Source organism: Cyrtonyx montezumae, unplaced genomic scaffold (assembly GCF_038088225.1).
Source record: "Cyrtonyx montezumae isolate F1298 unplaced genomic scaffold, pur_monq_1.0 scaffold_3, whole genome shotgun sequence".
Lineage (NCBI taxonomy): Eukaryota > Metazoa > Chordata > Aves > Galliformes > Odontophoridae > Cyrtonyx > Cyrtonyx montezumae.
The window spans coordinates 160672866-160697682 of NW_027072034.1; the positions used below are offsets into that span (position 1 = coordinate 160672866).

Sequence of the window (24817 nt, forward strand, 5' to 3'; positions counted from 1 at the left end):
CAGAACTGCCCATCTGATCACACTGACTCTGAAAACGCAGGGCTCCCAAACCAGAGGTGTGTATTTCAGGATTGGTGTGCATGTTCTCCTAGCTTCACTTTATCAATTAGTGGCACTTGCAATGGAAGCTACTCCTCAAAAGAAGAAAAAAAAAAAAGACAGTATTGCATCCAGACTGAGATTCATAGCTTGAGGGCGGTCTTTTTGACCTTCACAATTCTTTCTGAAGCTCAAACAAGCTGACTGGCAAACAGATGATGTGGATCCACGCCTGGCTCCCACCTTTAACTACTATTTGACTCATTTAGATCACAAGCTCCAAGGCTAAAAATCACAATCCAAACCACACACTTGGCAGCTGCAAACGATTCCCCTCACCTCGCTCTGTTTTCCCCAAAAAGTTGGGTCTAAAATAAAAAGGAAATGCAGTCAGCCCCGCAGAAAGGAGGGCTCCCTCTAGCTGGGGGCTCCAACATGACCACAATATCTCACCATGTTGGGTTGCCACCCCTCCACGTTGACACAGCGGTCGATACACCACCAGAAATCATCTTCAGATTCTCCTTTCCAGGCAAAGACGGGGAATCCTGGCACAGAGAGGGAGATGGGTGCTATTCCTCAGTCCTGTGATCTTTAAGGACCCTTCCAACCCAACCATTCCATGACTCTATGGTCCTTCAGGTTCCTTCCAACCCGAACTGATCTACACAAATTCCTCTGGGGACTGGTGAAGATCTACCCCAGGTAGAGCAGGACTGGAATGAGGGCATCTCCCAGGTGAACATCAACAGCTCCTGCCTTTAGAATGGCAGCCCCAGAAAGTTCTCCCTCACCCCTCGTAGCCAAAGCTATGACTGAAACTTAAGAATTCCTCATCTTTGTAGAACTGAACTTCACACAGAATTGAACTGCACCCAACACACGCTCCCAAATGGAAAGAACCACATGTAGCAATTTCACCCTCCTATAGATTTATTCTATGTCTAAAAGACAATATTAACAGCTAAAAGAAAAAATAGAAGAGAATGTAAGAGAACATTTAAGACTGTAAGGGAACGTAAGTCGCATCAGTATTGTGGGGGGAGGCAGAAATCTTTTCAAAGCAGGAAAAGCAGAGCAGGTGACATCTCCTACCGCTCTCGGCGAGGGCAGCAGCCACTTCGTTGAGGGTGGAGTAGATGTTGCAGGCAGCCCACCTGCACTGGGCCCCCAGAGCACCCAGGGTCTCCATCAGGACCTGGATTCAAAATAAAAATAAAAATTAAAAAAAAAAAAACAACAACAACCAAAGCCAAAATAGCAACTTAAAGAGAATCAGAGAGTCATTAAGGTTGCAAAAGACCTCCAGGATCATCAAGTCCAACCATCAACCCATTCCTGCTGACACTCCTGTCCCGTTTTTGGAGGAAAGCCAACAGCTCTCACATGGCACAACTGCACTCATCACCACCCACCACATCTCCATGCACATCTGATAGGGGAAATTTGATTTTGTTACCACCGCTAACAGCAGTGCCTTAGAGATGCCTCACACCACCTCTGAGCACATCCAGTGATGTCCACAAAGCTCAGAGGGAGCACAGCATCACAGAACCACGTTCAGGACCATGTCCCATCCCAAAGTTAGGATGAGCTACAGAAAACGCATTTGTGGTGCTTGAACAGATCCATGGACAGCGAGTAATTCATTTTCACCACTGGCAGCTTGTTGAATCTGTAATACAAATTTGTATTTCCTGCTGTATTACTGATTTTGACTACCAACAGAATTATGGGATTGTAGAATAGCTTGGGCTGAAAGGGTCCTCGAAGACCACAGAACCACAAGATAGTTGGGTTGGAAGGGACCAGCCTTAAAGATACAGAACCATGGGATGGTTGGGTTGGAAGGGTCTTAAAGATCATAGAGCCACAGAATGGTTGGGTTGGAAAGGACCTTAAAGACTTCCAACCCAAGTGCTTTCTCAGCTCCAGCAGACAGCCACAGCACTCAGGAGCCCCATTCCCATCAGTCCCCCGCCAAAATAAAGCAGGAGGAGGTTACGGATGGCATCTCACCGCTGTCTGAGCTGTGATGTGTGTGCAGCCCACAATCTTGGCCCCAGCCAGTGGCTTTTCTCCCTGAGCTCTCTTCCTCAATGCCATCAGTGCAGGCATTTCTGAAAGGCAAAATGGAGAGAGGTCCATCAATGCCACAAATGAAGGAGCAAAAGGCTTCAACAGAGGCATCAAAGAAGTCGGGGAACTGCTGAAACAAATCCTGTAGCCCTGAGATGTTTTTTTCCTACTACTCAGAATGCAATATAATCATATTTTCCAAATTTCTACCTGCAAAGAAGCTTCTTCCTACAATTTGGGATTCAATATAATCGCATTTCCCAAATCTCCACCTGCAAAGAGACTTCCCCCTACAATCTGGGATTCAAGTTTTCCAAATTTTCACCTGTAAAGAGGCTGGAGGCAATTTGCTTCCAGCAGAGGACAATGTGGGACTCGCTGCATATCCCCTAAATGCCATCTAAATTCTGCACTGCCTTTGTAGAGTGCTGGAGACAGCAATGTCAACACAAAGTTGGCCATTGGATAATTCATCCGACGATTCAACCCTTGCTACTGTTTTTAACAAAATGAGTTTGGCCACGCAACAGTTCTGAATAGTTGTAGGATTGGTTGGAGTTATATGGTCCAACTCCACAAAATCCCATACAAGCTTTCCCTCACCAAGACACTGAGTCCTGTAAGAAGAGGATTCGAGGGAACGACAAGCAGCGCAATGAACCCCAAACAACACAGAGTTGAAGGAAGGTGTTGTTTTACCTTGCTCGGCGATCTCGATCTCTCGACGCCCAAATTCTGCCTGTTTGATGTTCTTCACACAGAAATCACTGCTGCCTTTGGAGTTTTTCTGCTGCTTGTCCCGGGGGGACGTCTCATCGTCGGAGCTGTCGGTGTAGGAGGCAGCTGGGGGAGAACAGGAGGTAAGAGAGGGGGCAAAGCATTCAGATTCACAGGAGCATTAAGGTTGGAAAAGACCTCTAGGATCCCTAAGTCCAACCACCAACCCATCCCCACCATGCCCACTAACTGCGTCCTCCTCTTTCTCTTGCTTGTTTGATAAGGGAAAATGAAAAGGGAAGAAAGATTCCACCACTATTCTTCCTTCTATTCCTCTTCCTTTTCCTCTTCTTCCTCTTCCTTCAATTCCTCTTCTTCCTCTTCTTCCTTCTATTCCTCCTCTTCCTTCTATTCCTCCTCTTCTTCCTCTTCTTCCTCTTCCTTCTATTCCTCTTCCTTTTCTTCTTCCTTCTATTCCCCTTCCTTTTCTTCCTTCTGTTCCTCTTCCTTTTCTTCTTCCTTCTGATCCTCTTCCTTTTCTTCTTCCTTCTGTTCCTCTTCTTCCTCTTCCTTCTATTCCTCTTCTTCTTCCTCTTCCTTCTATTCCTCTTCTTCTTCCTTTTCCTATTCCTTTTCCTTCTATTCCTCATCCTTTTCCTTCTATTCTTCCTCTTCTTTCTATTCCTCTTCCTTTTCCTTCTATTTTTCCTCTTCTTTCTATTCCTCTTCCTTTCTTCTTCCTTCTATTCCTCTTCCTTTTCTTCTTCCTTCTATTCCTCTTCTTCTTCCTCTTCCTTCTATTCCTCTTCTTTTTCCTCTTCCTCTTCCTTCTATTCCTCTTCCTCTTCTTCCCATTTTTCCTCCTCCACTTCTTTCTCTTCCTCCCTGGCTGCCCCTTGGCACCCAACTCAGGAGCCCATCACCCACTCCTCACACAATTCTCCTGAAGCATTACTCAGAGCCCTTCGCTACTCCCCAGCTCACGGTGGCACCGTTCTGCGTGGGGTTGCACAAACACAAGACCTGGCATCAAAATCATCCCCTGCAGCAGCACTGGGAGCTCAGCAGGGCTGGCCGGTGACATGCAGCTTGCACATCAAATGCCCTCCGATGAGTTTATTTATTTAAACCTCCCTTTGTTAAGCTCCTTTTGGAACCACAACTCATTATGAGTTGGAGTCCCAGAATTGGAGGTTCTTTGCACCCAGCATCCATCCTGGGATGATTTCTGAGAGGGAATGATCTCCAGGACGTTGTCCTGCCAAGCAGCCAGAACAGATTTGCATCTTTCAGTTCCAGTTCTGTGCTTAGACAATGCTGGAGGAGTACGGTAACACAAAGGGTGGGTGCACTGCACTGTGGGGACAACATCACAGCTGAGCCTGTTCCACACAGCCGCAGTGCTACGGAGGCACCCGGACCATGGGAATGACCCGAAAAGGGATTTGAAGCACCTTCCAAGAACTCAGAGCCCATGCAATCCCCTGCCAACAGTTCTGGTTGCATTTCCATGGCAGAAGATCCAAGGCACAGCCATCAGGGAGCATCTCGAACCTAACTCCTTTCTCTTGTGGCTCCTGGAAAACCTTCCAGCGACCCCAAGGACCGAGCTCAGTGCCGGGCTCCCCACACCCATTCGGTTCTAATGCTCTTAGCAGGAATTAAGCATTGCTGAAATGTCTCCACCAGAAACCTGTTCCCAAACCCATGCATGGGTCCAAGGGTGGGCAGGAGGGCTGCTCAACCCCAAATCCCATTGTGCAACACTGAGGGCTCTGGGAGGATCACGGAGCTGTGCAGAGGTCTCTGGAGAACTGCAGACCTCCTGGGGCTAAGGGCAACTTCTGTAAATCAAATCTCACCTGGATTTGAGAGATTCTTGTACACGGATGGGAGAGGAGAGGAAAGGGGAAAGGGGAAAAAAGAGGGAGAAAGGGGAAAGAAAAGGAGGAGGAAGAAAAGGGGGAAGGGGGGGAGGAGGGGGAGGGGGGGAAGAGGGGAAGGGAGAAGGAGGGGGAGGGGGGGGAGAGGGGAAGGGGGGGAGGAAGGAAAGGGGGGGAGGAAGGAAAGGGGAGGGAGAGGAAGGAAAGGGGACGGGGAGGAAGGGGAAGGGAGAGGGATCTGCACTTCAGGTAGTAAGCAGCATTCCCTCACTGTGCCACAGACCCTGAATGGGTCTATCACTCAAAATGTGAGAACATCCCTAATGAGCAAATCCTGATCCTAAAAATACACCTAAAAAGAAAGCGAAAGAGGGAACAAAAGGTATCAGGAGCAGTACACAAGTGTTAGAAAGAGCTCACAAGTTTTAAGAGCAGAAAAACGCATTTTTCCACTCAAATATACGTGAAGATGGTGAGAAAAAAGCACCAATCCCTTCCCATGCTTCCCCTTCTCCATGGTCTACATGGAATTCAGGACGGGACACGCAGATGTTGGGATGCACGGATGTTGAGAGGGGATCCATGGATGTCAGGATGGGACACGCAGATGTTGGGATGCACTGCCACGGGGTTGGGACACACGGACACAGGATGGCACCAACCTGAGCTGTAGCTGTCCGTCGACGACTGCGAGATGGAGCGGGACAGCGAGCGGCGGCCGATTTTCGTCGGGCGCTTGTTGAACTCCTGCTTCTGGTCAGCAAACTGGATCTGGGGAGAGAAATGGGGAGTTAGAGCCGGTGGAAAAACCCAAGGACTGGGTAGAAGGAACCCGAACCCTCCTCTGAATTAACTGACGCACCTCCTCGTGCCTTCTTTAAGCGCACAGCTTGGATGGTTTCCATCCCCGTACCACGCAAACTTATTTTCCACATCAATAAAAGAGAGCACAATTGCTCCCCAGCACCCACAGAAGTGATGAGGGACTGACCCACCCCGCAGTGTTCTTTGCAATGAATGGGAAAACCCCTATGTTTGCTGCAAAAAGAGTACAATAAACAACACCAAACCATCCCCAAGTCACGAATTCCAGACCCGCTCTGTGTGAAGGAGCATTTAGGATTGGGAATTTCTATCGCCCGAGGCCATGTAGGGAGACAGCAGAGCTGAGCCCTCCCCTGCCTCAAAAATGGGCCACATTGGGTCAAGCTGGGGCCCAGTGCTGTGGTCAGTACTGCCAAAAAGAGGATGTGAGCAGCACCCGCCCCTCAGCGTCATCAGGAATAATTACTCAGATTTGTAATGTGCAGGAGGGATAATTAGAGCAGTGTGACCTCTATCTGGATGCTTTTTAGGGTGAAATGAGGTTTTAAGAGGTTTTACAGGGTGGGGTCCTGCCTGCAGCTTCACATCCTTTCTGGCCAAAGCCTCTTGTGGTAGGAACGCTTTGCTGATGTTTCATTGGTTCCCACTCCTGGTGGAAAAACCCACAACTAATCAGTTTGGGACAAATAAGACCAAATAATCAATGCTTGCACCAGTCCAGGTCTCCACCTGACCCAAACACCTGCTCTTGCAGATGATCCTACTGTTGGACCACTGAGATTGGGTTTGTCCTTGTATCCCATTTCCATGCTCCCGATGGTGGTCCCACCAGGCTCCCCTTGTTCCCAATGCTCTTCTGCAGGCAGTGGGGCTGCTCCATATCTGTGCTCTTTGATCATTAAGGCCCCTTCCAACCCAACCATACAATGAGTCCATGATCTATTAAGTCCCTTCCAACCCAACCATTCCACCATTCTGTAATCCATAAACTCCCTTCCAACCCATCCATTCCACGACTCTATGATCTATAAAGCCCCTTCCAACCCAACCCATTCTGTACAATTGGAAACATGACTCACAAAACTCCTTGGACTTTGCTACGGGCAAAATACAAGTCAACCTGGTGCAGTGGGATTAAATATTTACATCTCCAATTTACTGCAAGCCATTAGTTGAGTCTATTAACTGAACCCTCGGGGTATTCTGAGAAGGTGGTTTTGCTTGAAGAAGTCACCTCGGCATAAGGAATTTGACCCTCTTCTGGGAACACAAAGCTGAGTTCAGAGGGTCAGGCAGCAGTGCTGTGCCCAGGCAGTGGGCTGTCAGAGCTCCTTTTTGGGCTAGAAACCAAGAAAAAAGGTGATGGAAGCCCTGGGAATCATGGTAGGAGCAGATTCACACCTGTGGTCTCGGTAGGACAGGGCACTTGAGCACACACAGACAGTTTACATTCCTTTCCTAAGAAGCTGTTGGCCAGAAATAACCTTTCTTCTTTCATATAAACCCAATCCCCTGAGAACAGAACCTCTCCATGAAAGCGCCAGGTTATTGGCGTGCCATGATGGGATACAGTGGAGATAGTTCACAGGGGAATAGCTGCTACTACAGAGCTCTGCTGGGATTCCCCTCTCCCACACCACCTATTCAAAGTGCACTTATTCTGAGCAGCGCAGTAATTGCATTCAGACCTCTCAAAACGTTTCCATGTGCAGGAGCATCTCCATCACACTGGCTCTGTTCATCGAGCAGCATTGCAGAATGGGGAACCTGAGCTCCAGGAGAAATGCATCTGCAGGTGGCAGCTGGCTGGGCTCATTACGAAGGATTAAGAAGGCTTGAAGAGCTGCAGGTTTGTGGCTTTGGAGTTACTCTGATGCCATGGGTTTTCCACCTCCAGCTGCTCTGAGCTGAGAAACCTGAGCCACCGGTGTTAATGATCTGCACACTCCTTATGTGCAAAGGAGAGAAGCTTTGTTTCTAGCTGGGGATGTTCCTGGGGCTTTGCACTGGGGTTCTGGTGCGCAGAGCTCATCCCAGTGCAAGGTGGACCAGCCCCAGTGCGCTGAGAGAAAATAAAGAGGAGTTCTGCAGAAAGGAAGGGTTTTCCCCAGCCAGCTCCATAGGAGGAGACTTTGGGGAAGGAGGAAACAAAGTGAGGGGACAGCAAGAGAAAAGAAAGGGATGTTGAGGGCAAGAAACAGCCTTAGGGTGCCTGGGGGCTGCCCTCACCTGGGCTTTCCTCCCTGCATCGCCATCGACATTGTACTTCTTCTTGTTCAGCATGCTGCGGGTGCCGGCGGCTCCTATTGCGGCTGCGGGGGAAGGAGGCAGGGAAGGTGCTGCAGCAGGAGGCTCCTGGGCTCCCTTTGGGCTCAGGAACCTGGGCTCTGTGTGACGTTCTCACCTCCAACCCCACTCTCCGAGCTCAGAGTGGTTTTTACCGTGCGTGCGTAACAAAAGCTGATTTATATAACCAGGCCGTTTCCTCGCCCCGCTATAATTAACTTGCTAATTAGGCTCTTTTTAACTCGGGTTCTCCCCCAACCTTCTTTTTGCCCAATGTCAGATGATGCCATTAGCACAGCCTCATTAGAACAACATTAACTAACGAGCAACTATAACAACGACGGCGTTTGTTACGAGGCAAAGTGGGTTCTCATTACGGCACTCCCAGAGCCCAACCTGGCCCCAGCGCTGCTGACGTTTTCATTTCATTTTCAGAGCTCTTTTCCAAACATTTTGCTCTGGCAATGCACCCAAGATGACTCCTACAGAGAGCCTTTATTGCAGAGAATCAAAGAGAGAGAACCTGAATTTCTCTAAGGAACCAAAGAGGCAGAACCTATACGCAGGTGTTGGAACTGGATGGTCTTTAAGGTCCCTTCCAACCCAACCATACCATGACTTCATGATCATTAAAGTCTTTTCCTACCCAACCATACCACAGTTCCATGATCATTAAGGTCCCTTCCAACCCAACCATACCATGACTTCATGATCATTAAGGTCCCTTCCAGCCCAACCGTTCTGCGATTCTACGATTCTCTATTTCTCTACCAAGGGCACTGGGAAGCAATGGCCCAATGGCCACTAACCTCAACACTGGTTCCAACACATCACTGTAACTTAATAAGCTCTACATGATTAAAACCTGCTCTTAAAATAAGGCTGGAAAAAAATCAACAAACCATGAAATCCCACATGGATCACGTGTTTTCTGATGTTTTGTTCATAGTAAGAGCTGTGCTTTAGCAAATGTAGAGGCTTGGTGTGAGCATTAAGGTAAGAGTACACAAAGCTGCTTGAAATAATGACCTTAATGAGGATGAGCATTCAGCAGCTTAGGCTAATCATTATTTAAAGTGTGATTGTTTGCTTCCACACTGACCCAAGAAAGCGCATAGAATTCAAATCAGTTCTGTTAAAATCAGGATCACAAATTCCACTCAGAACTTAAATTCAGAACTTCAATGAAGATATCACGTGCTCATCTCAGCAGCACCACCATCCAGGGGTCTTAAAGGAGAAAATCACAGAGGAGGATGGATCTGTTGCTCTTCTCTTCAGGAGGCACTGATTAGCATCAAAAAACCCCACCAAATTTGAAGCAATAAACAAAGCTGCACATGATGCAAAGTTCATCACTACCAAGACGACGTTGCCAGGAGTCGGACTCAACGATCCTTACGGGTCCCTTCCAACTCAAGAGATTCTGTTCTACGAAAACTTATTTCCTTGTCGCTGATGTACACGTGATGTGGGTGAAAAGCTAAAAAAATGAAAGGAGAAAGTGAGGCACTAAAACTGTGATCTTACAGAAAGAAGCTGTGAGATCCACAAAGCCTCTGGAAGCTCTGCTGAGAGCACCCGATGTAGGACTGAGGGGAACGATGAGTTTGGATCCAACCTCCATGCATGGGAGGTTGCACGTGTAGGCAAAGATCAAGCACTAAGAATAGCTTTGTATGAGAATATAAACCTCTTACTCTTGTGACCTCAGTATTTTTAGAAGAAATACCAAGAGGCATGACTCCAAAATTAGAAAGAGATGAGCAGAAACCCAAGAAAATGAGTCCCGTGGACAATGTTGAGATCCAGACACACGCCCTCTGCCTCCCAGCCCGCTCTGCTTTTTGGAGCAAGGTCAATGTATTTTCAGCTGCTTGGGGAATTCTTTCCATCAGAGAAACCAAGCAGAGAAAAGTGTATTTTCCTGTTTCCAACCTCCCTCTGCTACCGACACGAAGCACACGCTGCCCCGAGGTGTGGCTGCAGTGTCAGAGGTGCTATGGCAACGTCAGAATCTGATTTGATTCTAAGAATTAATTTGATAATGAGAATTGAAATAGTTAAAGAGATCATAATTGCTATGCTGATCTCATAGCTGACGAAACACTGAGTCCTCTGGAACGTGCCACGGTTTCTCCCACTCCTCCTCCCTGCCAGTCCTAAATTGCTATAAAATTGGCTCTTGATGCAATGCAGCCATAAAACGGGGTGGCACATGGGGACCAAGTCCTGTGTCATCAGGCACCTGCAGTTTGGCAACTGATGTCAGAAAAGGGTCCTGGCAGGGGAGTGTGTACGGGAGATCTCAGACTTCACTGATTTTCCTGCCAGCTGTGTGCCATCATGTCCCAGTGTCACCGTACCCCAGCACCACTGTATCTCAGCACCTTCACATCTCTATGTCACTGTGTCCCAATGCCACTATGTCCTCATGTAATCATATCCCAATGCCATCAAAGCCCCGTGTCATTGTATCCCAATGTCATCATATCCCAACACCTCCGTATCCCATCACCACTCGCTGTATCCTGACACCCCTATATCCCATCACTATATCCCAATGTCACTGGATCCCAACATCACAACACACCAGTGTCACCACATCCCATCACCACATCCCAAAGCCACCGTGTCTGAGTGCAGATCAGTGAGTCCTGAGCGTGTCCAGCTCCTCCCAAGACTTCCAGCTCCTTACAGCAGCCATCAGATGGTGATGTGGGAAGGAAAATAGCACAGCAAGTGACTCACCATCCACGCTGGCATATGGAAAGCAGTGCAGGTGCTGCCACTCCCCAACTCCATCAGTGCTGGCCCCTCACCCAGCTCCAGGAGCTTGCTGGGTTCCTCATTTCTGTCCCCAGTCCCGTGCCCAGCTCATTTCTGCAGCTGCAGCCAGCTGGACGCCTCTATCACTGGATTTAAACTCAATATGGTTGCAAATAGACTTTGTAATCCCATGGCTGGATGAAGAATCAGAAATATTCTTAAAGGAGTTGTGTGTTGCTCAGTCCCAGGGAAAAGAGGTGGAACTGTCCGGCTCAGCTGCAGCTCCCTCTACTGCTAGCAAGCAGAAAAATCCAGCGCAAACACACCTTATAGGTTCCTCTTTTCCTGCAAAGCAAATGCATTTTGTCTGAATTGCCTCAACGAACAGAAACTGGGGAAACTTGTTGGGTTTTAGTGAGATTTTCACGCTGCTGGCAACGCTCCTCTTCCCTGAGTGAAAGCAGCTTCTGTTCAGCACTGCCTCTGAGCTTTGGGCCATTTTATCCTCAGCTCCAAGCAACACTCAGATACCTCATCGGCAAAAACACACAGTAGCCTGACTGCTGCAGCCCCAAGGGACAAGGAGCTGAGATTTTCCAAACCTACAGGATTTGCTCTTGCAGGATTCCCAGGTGAACTGCAGCTCACTCCCATTGTTTGCCAACACCATTACCCTAAGGAGGAAGAGCTGCAGATTTACAAACCACGCTGACACTCCAGGTTCTCTCTCCTGTGCTCTTCTTAGCCTTCAAAATACTTAAATAAGAAACAAGGACACTTGGCTTTCCCTGTCAACAAAATAGGAATAGGGGTCAACAGTTGGGTGAGCTAACTATATGGGGTCCTGTCCTGGTGGACATCTACATCACCATTTGGCAATCATCTGCACCAAGGACCCATCACCCCAGTGCAGATTTGCATCAAGGACCACCACTGTGTTGCACACCTGCACCAAGGATCGCTGTCCCACTGCACATCTGCATCAAGACCAGGCCATGTATTTCTAGCCTGCCCATGTCAGTGTTCAAGAGGCATTTGGACAATGCCCTCAGTGAGGGAGAATCACTGAATCATGAAGGTTGGAAAAGACCTCCAAGATTATCGTACCCAACTGCTGACCCATCACTGCACCATGTCCCTAGAACTCCTGCTGGGCTCTGAAGCTCTCGGACAGTTGGACTCAATGATCTTTGTGGGTCCCTTCCAATGGAGCTGCTCTCTTCTATGCCCCTCACTGGCAAAAAAAAACAACAACAAAAAACCTACAAAAACATGCAGCCTGGCTGCTGTAGATCCAAGGGATGAGAAAGGTTCAGAAAAAGCTTTAAAAGGACCCAACTGACAGAGATGAGATGGGCACCAGGCTCAGGGAACCAAGGACACTCTTTTTCTTCGCGTGGAGAGGAGGCTGCGCTCAGCAGCTCGTTAGGCTGCTCAGAGAATTAAGATAATGAGAGTTTAATGCAGATGATGAGTTGCAGAAGCAGCACATGGACACGAGGGGGAGTGAGAGCCCGAGGAAAAAGCACTCGAGCCTTCAGCTGTGAATAAAACGAGAAAGCTGAGTGAATTTGAGGTCTGCCCAACTTCATGCTAACTTGCAAGCGTGAGTTCAACAAGTTAATTAACATCGGGCTGCCCCCAGCTCCCGGTGCTCAGGGATCTCCTTCCCAAGAGGAAAGAAAACAATGAATTCTCCCAATTTAAGACTTTCTGTCAACACCAAAACAGATGCAGAACCTTGAAAGGAGCTGCCCAGCTCTTACAAACTGAACTCACGTCTCATTTTCTCATTAACTTATTCCACCGTTGTTTGTGTTCCACCCTTTGCTTTCCAGACAGCCCAGACCTGGAGTACTTGAGAGCCTGTTGACTATCTGAACCACCAACTTCACTAGAAGTGTTTGCTGAAAATGAAGGCTGGGGCTTTGAGGCAAGAAACATCTTCATAGGGTATGTGCACCTTTCTGGTGGTTTGGAATGGATTGGAGAACAGAGGAGGAGATGGAGAAGAACGGAGGAGAAGAAGAAATGAGGAGGAGGAAGAGGAGAACTGAGGAGGAGGAGAAGAAAGGAGGAATGAGAAGAACGAGGAAGGAGGAGAAGAACAGAGGAGGATGAGGAGAATGGAGGAGGTGAAGAAGAATGGAGGAGAACAACTACGGAGAAGGAGGAGATCAGAGGAGGAGGAGAAGAACTGAGGAGGAGGAAGAAGAATGGAGGAGGATGAGAAGAAGAACGGAGGAGGAGATCAGAGGAGGAGGAGGAGAAGAATGAAACACAATGGAATGGAGTAAAGAGTTATTCAAAAGGGACCCACAAACTCATCAGGTCCAACTGCCTGCCCACGTCAGGGATAACCACACGTTAAAGCACACTCCTGAGGGCATTACCTAAATGTTTCTTGAACACTGCTGGGCCCGGGGCCTCACCCACATCATGCAGGGTCTCTTCAGGTGTTTGACTGCCCTCACAGTGAGGCCATTTTCTTAATGTCCTGACTGAATTTTTTTTTACTTATAACCATATACATCATGTGAATAAAATTAAATGTAACAGTTTTGGTCATTTAGGCAAATTATTTTCCACTCTATTTATTTTTACTTTTAGCTATTTCTTTTGAAATAAGGAATACATGGAACATATGGATATCTGCAATGCCCAGCAGCACTCTAGTAATGCTTTGGGCGCAGAGCTGATCCAATCAGACTCTTTATGAGATCCCACTGCTAGAGTTTATCACCAGATAAACAGAAACCATGAGGTTTCCAGCACTCCGGGGACACAGAGCTTTCTGAATGGTAAAACATCAGTGCTGGGTAAAGCTGCAGGATCCTCCAGGAGAAAGATGTGCACTCAGAACACCTGGCACGAGGCTCTGCCATGAAGCATGCAGCTTGAAATTGCATCTTTAAAAGGGAAAAGTGCAGCTGGCATGATGAAACATCTCCACATGTTCCAGCAAGGGCATGTTTTGACACAGGGCAGGAGAGTGAGAGCAAGCCTGCACCAGCTTCAACTGACCACGTCATCATTTGAATCAGGGAATGCTAGAATCCTAGAGTCAAAGAGCCATGGAATGGATGGGTTGGAAAGGACCTTAAAGATCACAGAATAAAAAAAATCTTGGAAGGGGCCTTAAAGATCACAGTGTCACAGAATTGTGTTGGGAGGGACCTTAAAGATCTCAGAATGGTTGGGTTGGAAGGGACCTCAAAGGTCACAGAATGGTTGGGTTGGAAGGGACCTCAAAGGCCAAGGAGACCTTTGGTCATTTGATCCATTTGACTCACAGCAAATACTCTGCACATCCCTCCGCAGACACGGTCAGCCAGAAGAGAAATGCTACAAGGGAAACAAAAATAAGATGATAATCTGATTATAGCTGTTCCCTCAACAAGCCTAAACCCATGCTGTATATGCATCGCCCTGGGCAGGCTGACCAATCCTTTGAGAACATGCCAAAAATCTCTGATGGCAGAATGCTTTGCCCATACACCAAGCACTACGCCGCCAGCAGCAGCCCACAGTCTCAAGAACCATTTAATACTGGTACACTGCCATCTGCTGTGCTCCTGCTTGCTTCTGACAGCAGCTTTAGGACAAAAAAAAAAAAAGAAAAAAAGAAGAGAGACATTCCAATTCTGAGCCACAGCGTTGCGTTTCTTGGGCACAAGGAATGAAAACTTAGGAAAGAGATGAAAAGTTGTTTCGAGCTTCATGGGGTGGTGGAGAAAGGAAGGGTAGGAACACAAAATAATAACAAAAAGAATCGAAGAAATGAATAGATATGGCATTTAGGGACACGGTTAGTGGGCACGGTGGTGATGGGTCAGCAGTTGGACTTGATGATCTTAGAGGTCTTTTTCAACCTTCATGACTTAACAAATCCAGGGCCCTCTATCCAAATCTCTGAGCCATCACTCAATAAAAAACCCCAACCCAGTAATAAAACAACGGAGAACCCAGAACACGGATATTTGACGTGGAAAAGCTTCCCTGCTCAGCATCCCAGAACATCCCAAGCTGGAAGGGGGCTGTAAGGATCACGGAGTCCAACTGCTTGCACGCTGCAAGCTCCTGGGTTCACTGTGAACACCCCAAATTGGTGCTGGAAATGACACTTGCTGCATCACGTGCCACTCGGCTGTCAGCGAAGCAGGGAAAATGAAGTTAACGAGCAAAGCTTTCATCAGCAGACCTTGGCGTAATCGGAGGTTGAGCCGCTTCAATAGGCAGCGACAGCTGCCTCCCCCTTCTGTTCCATTTTCCCATGGGAATTAAGTGACAGGTCCTCCAAGGGACAAGGAGAAGCATTCCCAGGGGGGATTACTGCCACCCCGTGCTGTGTCCCGCTACTCTTCACCCTGGCTGAGAATCATGGAGACGTGGCACTGAGGGACACGCTCAGTGGGCACGGGTTGAGGTGATGACCTTGGTGCTCTCTTCCAACCTCAATGGTTCTGTGATCCTACAAGCTGGGACCCACGCAGCAACCAGGAGATGCAGGCACCAGTTGGTCACCTTCTGTGCTCCGAGCGTGTGCTCTGTGTCTGAAAGATCTCAGGATGGACTGGCTCAGCTGGGAAGGGCCCCTCTGACCCAACCACCTTGCCAGGAGCCTGTTCCAGCACATGACTGCCTCATAATAAAGAGATTTTTCCTTATTGAAACCCTAAAGATTCACCAATGGAGGTGACACTGGCCAACAGCTGCCACCACACCCTGCCCTCATGTCACATCTATGTCACATCCATAGGGCCGCACATTGCAAAGGGGAATCCCATTCCAACTTTGCCTTACACCCCCCCAGACATGGTATTGCAGCTCTGGTTGGCCAACCTCTGATTGTGGCCATCAAATCCCTTACATTTACCCCTCTGTTACTAATGAGTCCTCTTAATGACCTCATGCAAAGTGGGTTCCTGGCATTCAGGAACTCCCAGAACACCCAAATACCCCATAACTCTCCTCATGTGCCCTACCGAGCGCTGCTATCAGAAATGAAAACGTACAGTGAGCAAAACAAGGCAATCCCAGCCCTCCCCACATCGCATCCTTTGCTCGAGGATGACGTGAGCTTCCCAGTGCTGCACTCATCCCTCTGTCTCACCAGGACTATGGAGCGTAACCTCGTGTGTTATTAATACAGATTCGAAGAAATAAATTTAAAACAAAGAAAAAAAACAACTCCAAAGCTCTCAGCACAGAACAAATGTGCCCAGAGAGGAAAAGACGCTGTCACTGTCGATGAGACGGCAGCGTCTCCAGGTTCATCAGGACTCAGTGAAATCAAGTTTAACGAGCACTATTACCATCTGCTAATTGACGTGTTTTAATCACTTAGCAGCCAGCAGCATGCCGCCAGCGATGCAGGCTCCGTGGCTCCCGGAGGAACCATTTGTCAGAAGTGCTCGGCACCTCGGTGCATGGAAAAGCCCGACTCATGAGGACAGAAATGCTTTCTCCATCTCCATTCTTTGTCTGACCCAGGTTTAACGTGCCAACACCGAAACCAGAATCAGTGACAGCATGGAGAACATCGTAACAATCGGATTTACACTTCTGTTTCTGGAAGTCAAACACGGCAGCACACTTGTATTGCACTTGGAGCACTTTTTCGATGCCACTTAGTTCCCTATCAGTGCAACTAAAACGTTTGGAGCCATTATATAACTTAAAGAATCACCAAGGATGGAAAAGACCTCTAAGGTCACCACGTCCAACCCCAACCCATCCCACCATGCCCACTAAACCACGTCCCTAAAGAGAATCATAAAGGTTGGAAGAGACCTCTAAGGTCACCACGTCCAACCCCAACTTGACCCCACCGTGTCCGCTAAACCACGTCCCTTCCAGTGCCACATCTCCATGGTTATTAATTTCAAAGTCGTCGAGTTCAAGATCAGGTTTTATAAAAGGATTTGTTGTCTTAAGGGCAATACAAGCACCAGCACCGGATCACCCACAGCTCATGCAGTTTGGGTCCAAACCATAGGGATGCCCAAACTCTACATCCTTGAGGCTTCCAAAACACTCTGAGTTCTGCTTCTGTTCCAATCTATGAGTTATGACAGCAGTGAGCAGCCAAGAACAAGAGCTGAAGTGGTATTTATTTGCTTGAAATCCTGAATCCTTTACAGGAAATGGATTCAGAGTGCCAAATAACTGTGAGATAGTGGGATTTTTGTGCTCTGAATAAATGCACCAATGTGTGATGTGTGCAAGGTACTGTGAGACGTGGTTGGATGGAACCTTGAGCAGCCTGAGCTCGTTGGGAGCAGCCAGCCCACAGCAGAGGGGGCTGGGGAGCTTTGGGGTCAAACTCAACCATTCTGTGGCTCTATGATCCTTAAGGACCCTTCCAACCCAACCATCCCATCGTTCTATGACCTTCAAGGACCCTTCCAACCCAACCATCCCATAGTTCTATGATCTTTAAGGACTCTTCCAACCAAATGCATTCTACAGTTCTATGATTCTATAACACTACTGAATGAGGTTAGAAATAATCCATCCACAACACAGACAGGATGAACCACGAGGCTGCATTCAGGGAATTTCATGGGGACATTTCTCCCACAGATCACCTGTCTTTGTTGGAAATAGATGTCCCAGTTGACTTTCCCAGTCAACACAATCAGACCAAACTAACATGTCACATCACAAGAACTTCAGGTATTGCTTCTCTCCAAATTCAACGAGAGAAAATGGTCAGAAAAATAAGTAGGGCATAAGCAGATGGACACCCATTACAGGAGCTCAAGTTTGATGCTTATAGTCACGAAGAGCAGTGATTGCTTTGAGTGTCAGCTGTCCCAGAGCCCTCCCAAACTTAGAGGTTGCTTCAAGCTGGCTTTTTAAATGCACTCTGAGTCCAGAGCTCACCACAACATAAGTGATAAATAATCGTTGGTTGTGCTCTGCATCTCTCCAAAGCTCTCCCTCATCTGTGTTCCCCTCAAATCCTCTCTCCTTCTGTCTTATGTAGACAGAGTCGTCCCCTTATGTACCAACGCCTTATGCAAGAAAACATAATGAAAAAAATTACTATGGGAATTGAGCAGATGCTCCACATACCACTTCTTAAAAAGATACCGATATGAGCCCAGCACACGAGCTGCTCCCCTCCTTTCAAGAGCAACACACACTGGGCAGTACCTCCTCCCCCAAATCTGGGATCAAGATACAACAGAACAATCTCTCTCTCTGAGTTTAGAAGCTCATGTCATCGAACAGCATTTACCCACTTTTTTTTCCCCTTGCTTTTTGGGGGATATTTATAGAAGCAGTAGAATGAAAACACTATTCCATACCCATCATGGACTTCCATCAGCTGGGGTTCTGGCTCATTCTTCTCCCATGCAGATGCAGTGAGCATCCTCTTTGTTGCTTATCCCCAGAGCTCAGAAATGCTATTTAGTGAACAGGGCATAAGTGAAAGGAGCCATTTGAAAGAGAAACATTTCTAAGTAATGCCTGTTTGAACAAAGAATGTCCACGCATTTCAAGGTAACCTACTGAGATAATGGGTGGAAGTGGGAAGAAGTAAATGTGGGTGGGCTTCTCTGCAAAGAAAAAAGAAAGAAAGCTGAGTGAAAAGTCCAAGCTAATGGGAAACGTGGGAAGGAAGCCATCGAGGCTGCTGCCAGCTCCTTCTGCATGCAGGTTAACAGCAGAACCACCCTGAGCCTCAGCCAGCTTCTCACTGCCATTTTCATGGTACCAGTAAATGGGAATGAGGTGTGATACCCTCTAGACCTGAAACGACGGTGCCTCAGGTTTAATTAAATCAGATTTCACACTGCTCTGATGAAGAAAGAAGAACGGGAAGCACGAACATGGCTCCAACCCCATACCTGGGATACCAGCAGCAAGGACAGGGCCCTATTTCAGTTACACCACATAGACAAACTGCCAGGATTTCTGAACTCCTGCTTTGGTGAAATTTGTTTGATAAGAATGTGGATGTCCAAGAGCTCTGATGAAGCAGACAGAACGAGAAGGATCCAGCCAACTTCACCAGTTTCCTGCACAGAGAATGGCATGAACCAAATTCCAGCATTCAGCTGTGAGCCAACAGCTCTGCAGCACTTTGTGTAGAGGTGAGATAAGCATCTGTCCCAGAACTGCTTCTTAAGGTCAGGACAGCACTCACACTCATTCTTTTAACAGTTATATATGTTAGAAACAATGTCGTGCTGTGTACAGAAACAAAGCAGCTGGTAACACCAAGGCCACCAACAAATGTGATAAAGCAGAAGAGCTTTAGGTTAGAGATGTCCTTCAAACCATGTCTTCTTGCCTACACCCAGAACACAATGCTCACATATCAGTTTTAAGTCTCCCAGACCTGTTATAACATAAAAATTCTGAATCTAGATGGAGAAACACGCACACAAAAGGCCAAATTGTTAAACTGAACACAAAAGCAGCCAGAAACATATCTTTGTAATTTAAATTGCCCGTGGCACTCCAATTTCATGAGCTGGCTATGTCCCAAACGTGTTGGATTTTAAGAGAAATTTCTTCTCCTAAAATGTGGTGATGCATTGAACAGGCTGCCCGGGGAGGGGGGGCTGTCACCTTCCCTGGAGGTGCTCCTGAGATGCAGAGATGTGCCAAATGGGGACGTGGTTTAGTGGCTGTAGCAGAGGTGGCTTTGTGGTTGGACCTGATGGTCTCAGAGGTCTTTACGATTCTACGTGCACTCCACCAAAAGCTGTGACTATTTATCTGATCTCAATTGTTTCTCATTAACCGAAGTGATGATACAGCCATAGAACTGTTGGGTTGGAAAGGTCCTTCAAGATCACAGAGTAATTGAGTTGGAAGGGACCCCAAAGCCCCCCCAGCCCAACCCCTGCTGTGGGTTAGGTACTCCCCCCAGCTCAGGCTGCCCAGGGTCCCATCCACAGCCTCAGGCACCCGCAGGGGTGGGACATCCATTGCTCTGGGCAGCAGTGCCATGGCCAGACCACCTCAGGGGAAATAATATCTCCCCCACATCTGACCTCAACCTCCCCCTCTTTTATTTTAACGCCATTCCCGCATACCCTACAGCTCTCTGCCCACATATAAAGCCGCTCTCCTCCTGTTTGCAATCCCTCTTCAAGCCCCAGAGGCCTCAACGAGGGCTCCCTGGAGCTGGCTCTTGCCAAGCTGTTCATCCACCTAAGGGTTAAGTGTGTTTAATTGCACACATAAGAGTATCACAATTAAACCCATGGCGTGTCAAATCAACTTGAAATCACTGCAGGCTCCATTTGCCCGTCACTGGATCCAAGTGCCCCAAGGGGTCAGGAACGGCCTCGGCGTCACGATGAGGAACACAGCACTGAGCAGTGTTGGGCAAGAAAAGCTCGGTCAGATATCGATCTGTTCAAACCTGTTATTTGAGGCAGACCTTGCTCTGAAGCACAACTCAAAGGCAGCCAGACAGCAGTGCCTGTTGAAACACGGAGGCCAATGTCATTTTCGGTGCAGAGTTCAGACGTGCGTCATTCCGCTCCGAGAAATGAAGTGGCTCCGTTCTAAACTGCTCCAAAAAATTACTCCTCAACCCAAATGTTCTTTCCCCAACCCCTCGTTATCTCTTTTTTTTTTTTAAGGAATTTTACAAAAATGAAAATTAAAAGGAATACCAAAAGATGACTCTTCTCCAACCTTCAAACCGGGAGATGACAAACTCATCACAGGGCAGGGGATGAAGAGATCTCCCCCACTATATTTCAGTCCATCAACCACACGACTGAAAGCCCTTTTCAGCTAATCAGCACTTTCTCAAACATTCAGCAGAGAACAAGGCTGTTATCCCAGATCACAACTGCAGCAGTTAAGCCATAAAAACAGCAAAAGACACAATGCAAAGTCTGGGAGCACTGCCCTTGAGACAAGAGTAACCCAAGCCAATGGGTGTAGCATTACCCGTAATTATGCTTTTTTTTTTTGTTTTTGCAACAGAGCATTAAACACTAAAATGGATTTCAGAAATGTACACTGTCACTTTCAATTCAGACCAAGCATCAAATCCAGATTGTGCTTGGAACAGGCTAGTAATAACGAGCACACTTCACTTGCTCTGTGAACCTAAGAATAAAAATGTCTTCTTTCTTTCCAAGCATCAGAAAACCAAAACCAACAGATTCTGGTGGCAGAGGGCAGTGCTGAAATCTGCAGCACGCAACAGGGCTTCCCCAGGCAGAACTGAACAAGAGCAAAAGAAAAAATTTATGTTTGAGTCTCTTGGAAGAAATGCACTTAGGCCACATGGGGAACTTTACCTACAGCCGCCTCACGGCAGCCTACAGTTCCATCATGGCGACTACAGCCCCTTCACATCAGTCTACAACCGCCTCTTGGTGACCTACAGCCATCTCACTCTGATCTACAAGCTCTTCATAGCAGCCTACAGCCACCTCATCTGACCCAGAGCCTCTTCACAGCAACCTACAATCCCATGGTGACCTACAACCGCCTCATAGTGATCTACAGTCTCCTCACATCAGCCTACAACCACCTCGTGGTAACCTACTCCACCAAAGAGCTTTCCACCCTGAGCTCAGCCTCCAGAATAAGTTTTCTGCCAAACACCACCGGGAGAAGTGCAAAGTACCACGAGCAGATCCCAAAGTTAATGAATAAGCACATACTTCCTAAAGCTATTCACCCGTGTTAGCAGATAATGATCTCACTGTGCTGTGCTTTCAGCACTATTATCCTTTTGAAGACACTCTTTGCTGTCACATTACAAGAAAAAAAAAGTTTAAAAAAATACTGAATTGCTTTATAGCAAAGGGCAAGCTTCATGGCTAAGGCATGGGAATACACAAAGCAGTGACTGTGGCTTCCAGGTCTGAGCACAGAGGCATAAATCCCATTTATTGTAGACATGACGCGCTAAGATTTGGTGCTGAATCCACACCATGGCCAACAGAATGGGCTGGGAGGTGAGGGGAAGCTGCCCATCTGCACTGCAGTAGCTGCAAAGCCAACCTCCATCATGGTGCTTTGCAGCAATGTACTACACCATGCTGATTCTGGTGCCAAAGGTGCTGAGAAACCCAACAGGGAGTCAAGTGATGCCAGAAACCCAACGAGGACATCAGCAGGACAGAAAGCATTGGAGCTAATGAGATGGTCTTACACCTCGCTGCTCCACTCGCTTTTACTTTGTTGGCACAGTCAAAGCTGAATACAAACTAGAAAGGAAAAACCTCAAAGCATCAGTTCATATAGCAGGTGGGTACATGCTTCCGGTGATCATCCTTCTGTTTTGGTGATCCCATTCAGGCTGGATGGGGCCAAGCTGGGATGTAAGGACCCCACCAATCCAACCACTCTGTGGCTCTACAATCTTTAAGGACCCTTCCAACCCAAGCCATCCATGACTTGGAAGGACCCTTCCAACCCAAGCCATCCACGATTCTCTGATTCATGGCTGAAGTGGAAATAGAGCACAGCAGCATGGGAAGGAACATTTAAGGATCGTTTATGCGGTGTGTTGAGGAACATGGTTTAGTGAGAATGATTGGTGATAGGTGGACAGTTGGACTAGATGATCTTGTAGGTCTTTTCCAACCTTGGTGATTCTATGAAGGCCATATCTAAGGGCCTGGATAAGTACCCTTGCACAACTCAAACACAGCAGCAAACAGCACTGATGGCAATACAGGATTAAACATCGACAGCTCCACAAACTTCCAACTCCATCCCTGCAGCTCTACCACTCCCAGTATTACAGTCTCAGCCAGAGGAGAGCCCTGACGGGTGGCTCTTGTGATGTGCCACTGTGAGTGCACACCTCACACCTCCAGAAACCTGGAAATCCCACAAAGCACAGACTGTGAGCAGCAACACATCAAGTGTAAGTGAGTCATTCACACCCTGGGCACAAATCTCACAGCATTTATCACAGTGGCAGCATGCCTGCCAATAACGGGGGCTGGATTTTGCTAAACGTCTGTCAGGTTTGTTTGCAGTTCCTTCCCAAGGAAACACATCTTGCCTTTTGCACCACGAGGTTGTACACAGTGGGGTCTGTAGGATTACAGAACAGTTGGGTTGGAAATGACTTTAAAGACGGAAGAATCACAGAATGGCTTGGGTTTGGGTTTCAGTAATTTTCTGACACTGATGGGAAAACGCTACACTCGAAGCCTTCCAGCACCTGAAGCCCTTTAAGGCTCATGAACCATCCCCTGAATTACACAGTTGTGGTTTCCCAAAGCAGTTCACGTGAAGAACAACCCTGCAGTTAAATAACTGAAATAGCTAAAACCCAACACTGTCCACTTCTGCATTATCACATCACACAGCCCTGACCCTGAAGCAAAGGAGTTCCAGGAAGGAGAGAAAAGAGAAACGTGGAGAGAAGTGAATGTCTGTCAAACACCCAGACCTGGAAGCATGCTCTTCTCGGCTGTGTACCTCTGTGAACTGCTCTGCAGATGGGGTTGGGTGACAACCTGAATTCATTTTATGTGGGGAGGAAACAGAAGGAGAGGATCGGTGAGATGAATGATGGAGCAAAATTCTCATGATGGTCATAGATGCTCTGTCCCAGTGCATTGTGATTTGCTGAGTGGTTTGTTTTCCAGTACAATGTGGGGAAATGCCAAGGATCTGTATCAGGAATGGTACTAAACCGACTCCAAGCACCAGGGTCCATCCCAATGCCACTCTCTCCCTAAAACCAAGGAGAAAGAAGTGATTTCTAACCCCAGACTGCCATGAAAAAAAAACAGAGAAATCACCAAAAGAGTAGAGTTCATCTGATCCTAAGAACAGTGCACATTTCGTGTCCTGGATGAAGGCAGAGGACAAAATTCCTTGAGGATGCTTTGAAGGGCACTTGAACTTGTTTGGGAGATCCTAAATTCTGCTTGGCACAGCCCTGTGGTTATGCATGTATGTTTGGGGGAAGGCTGCCTCCCTGCCCCACAGTATTTCAGTAACAAGACTGAACAGGCATTCGTTTAGAAGAATAAAATGGTTGGGCTGGAAAGGTCCTTCAAGATCACAGAATCTCAGAATGGCTGGGTTGGAAGGGACCCCAAGGTCCCCCAGCCCCACTCCCTTCATGGTCTAGGTGCCCACCACCAGCTCAGGCCACCCAGGCCCCATCCATGGCCATGAGAAGCTCCAGGGATGGAGCACCTGCACTGCTCTGAGAGCTTCTCTTTTATTAGCACCACAACTAGTGACTTGCTGATCCTTCAAACTAACGATAAAGGGCATAAAGCACAGAACACACAAATCCTGAGCAGAAAGAGAGTGCCACTGGGTGATTTGAGGTAGAATAACCCCAAATCCCACCCCCAAACCACATGATGAAACACCCTGAGCGTTGCTACCACCGTACCAGTCCTTCCCCATGTAAGGTCTTAGTGGGCATGGTGGGGATGGGTTGGCAGTCAGACTTGATGACCCCAGAGGTCTGTTCCAACCTTTATGGTTCTATGAATTTAAGGTCCCAAATACAGCTTGTCACCCTCCACGTGAGCAGCTGCTCCTGCCACTTTGCAATCCCCATGCCAGCAGCTAACATCTCCTCACAGAAAGGCGAAGGAACAAGAATGCAACAGGGAAGCCACATCACGAGGAACGTCAGCTCAAAATGCTTTGCATGTTCAGACAGCCCAGTGACTCATTTGTGGTCATTTTGTGCTGCATCTGCTGCGGAGAGACCAGAAAATGTTTCAGATGATTTATATTAAGAATAAGAAGTCAAGGAAAAATGAGAAGTCAAGCACTGAAAGACCAGATCCCCTCTCTCAGCCTTCTCTTTTCCAGGGGCACAGCTCTGGGGCTCTTGGTCTGTCCCCATTAGGAGGTAGCTTCAGGCCCCCTACATCTCTCCACTCTCCACTGGGCTCTCCCAGCAGTTCCCAGTCTGCCTGGAACTGGGGAGCCTAGCACTGGGCCCTGCTGGCAATGCTCTGTGCAATGCACCCTGTGGTCTCATTGGCCTTCTTGGCCACCAGGGCACACTGCTGGCTCACAGTCAACTTTGGGTCAACCCGGTGGCAACCAGGACACTCAGGATCCAGGATGAAATAAAGCATCAGGAGGATTATCCAGTGGATTACTGGCACATCTCTATCTTGTGGTTACGAGAAGTCTTCAAACAGTGCAGATGAAATATCCACCAGCCTCAGATCTGTGGAGAAGAGATAAGTGATATCGCCTCATTGGACAAGAGGAAGGCACTGACAGCC

The 24817-nt window shown here is 47.8% G+C and overlaps 1 protein-coding gene across 2 annotated transcripts in view; it reads right to left on the minus strand.

Annotated features, from left to right (window-relative positions):
• The window catches only part of AHCYL2 (adenosylhomocysteinase like 2), a 40952-nt gene that overhangs the window by 7724 nt on the left and 8411 nt on the right, over window positions 1–24817 (minus strand). The window contains exons 1-6 of one of the 2 annotated variants that reach the window (XM_065743864.1): window positions 7773–7882; window positions 5381–5489; window positions 2818–2961; window positions 2059–2159; window positions 1135–1237; window positions 493–587 (exon numbers count right to left, since the gene is read on the minus strand). In XM_065743864.1, the coding sequence (XP_065599936.1) occupies window positions 493–587; window positions 1135–1237; window positions 2059–2159; window positions 2818–2961; window positions 5381–5489; window positions 7773–7826 (606 nt within the window). In that variant the 5' untranslated portion in view covers window positions 7827–7882. Of the gene's footprint in view, window positions 1–492; window positions 588–1134; window positions 1238–2058; window positions 2160–2817; window positions 2962–5380; window positions 5490–7772; window positions 7883–24817 lie in introns of those variants that run through there. The other variant, XM_065743863.1, reaches the window with a different exon arrangement.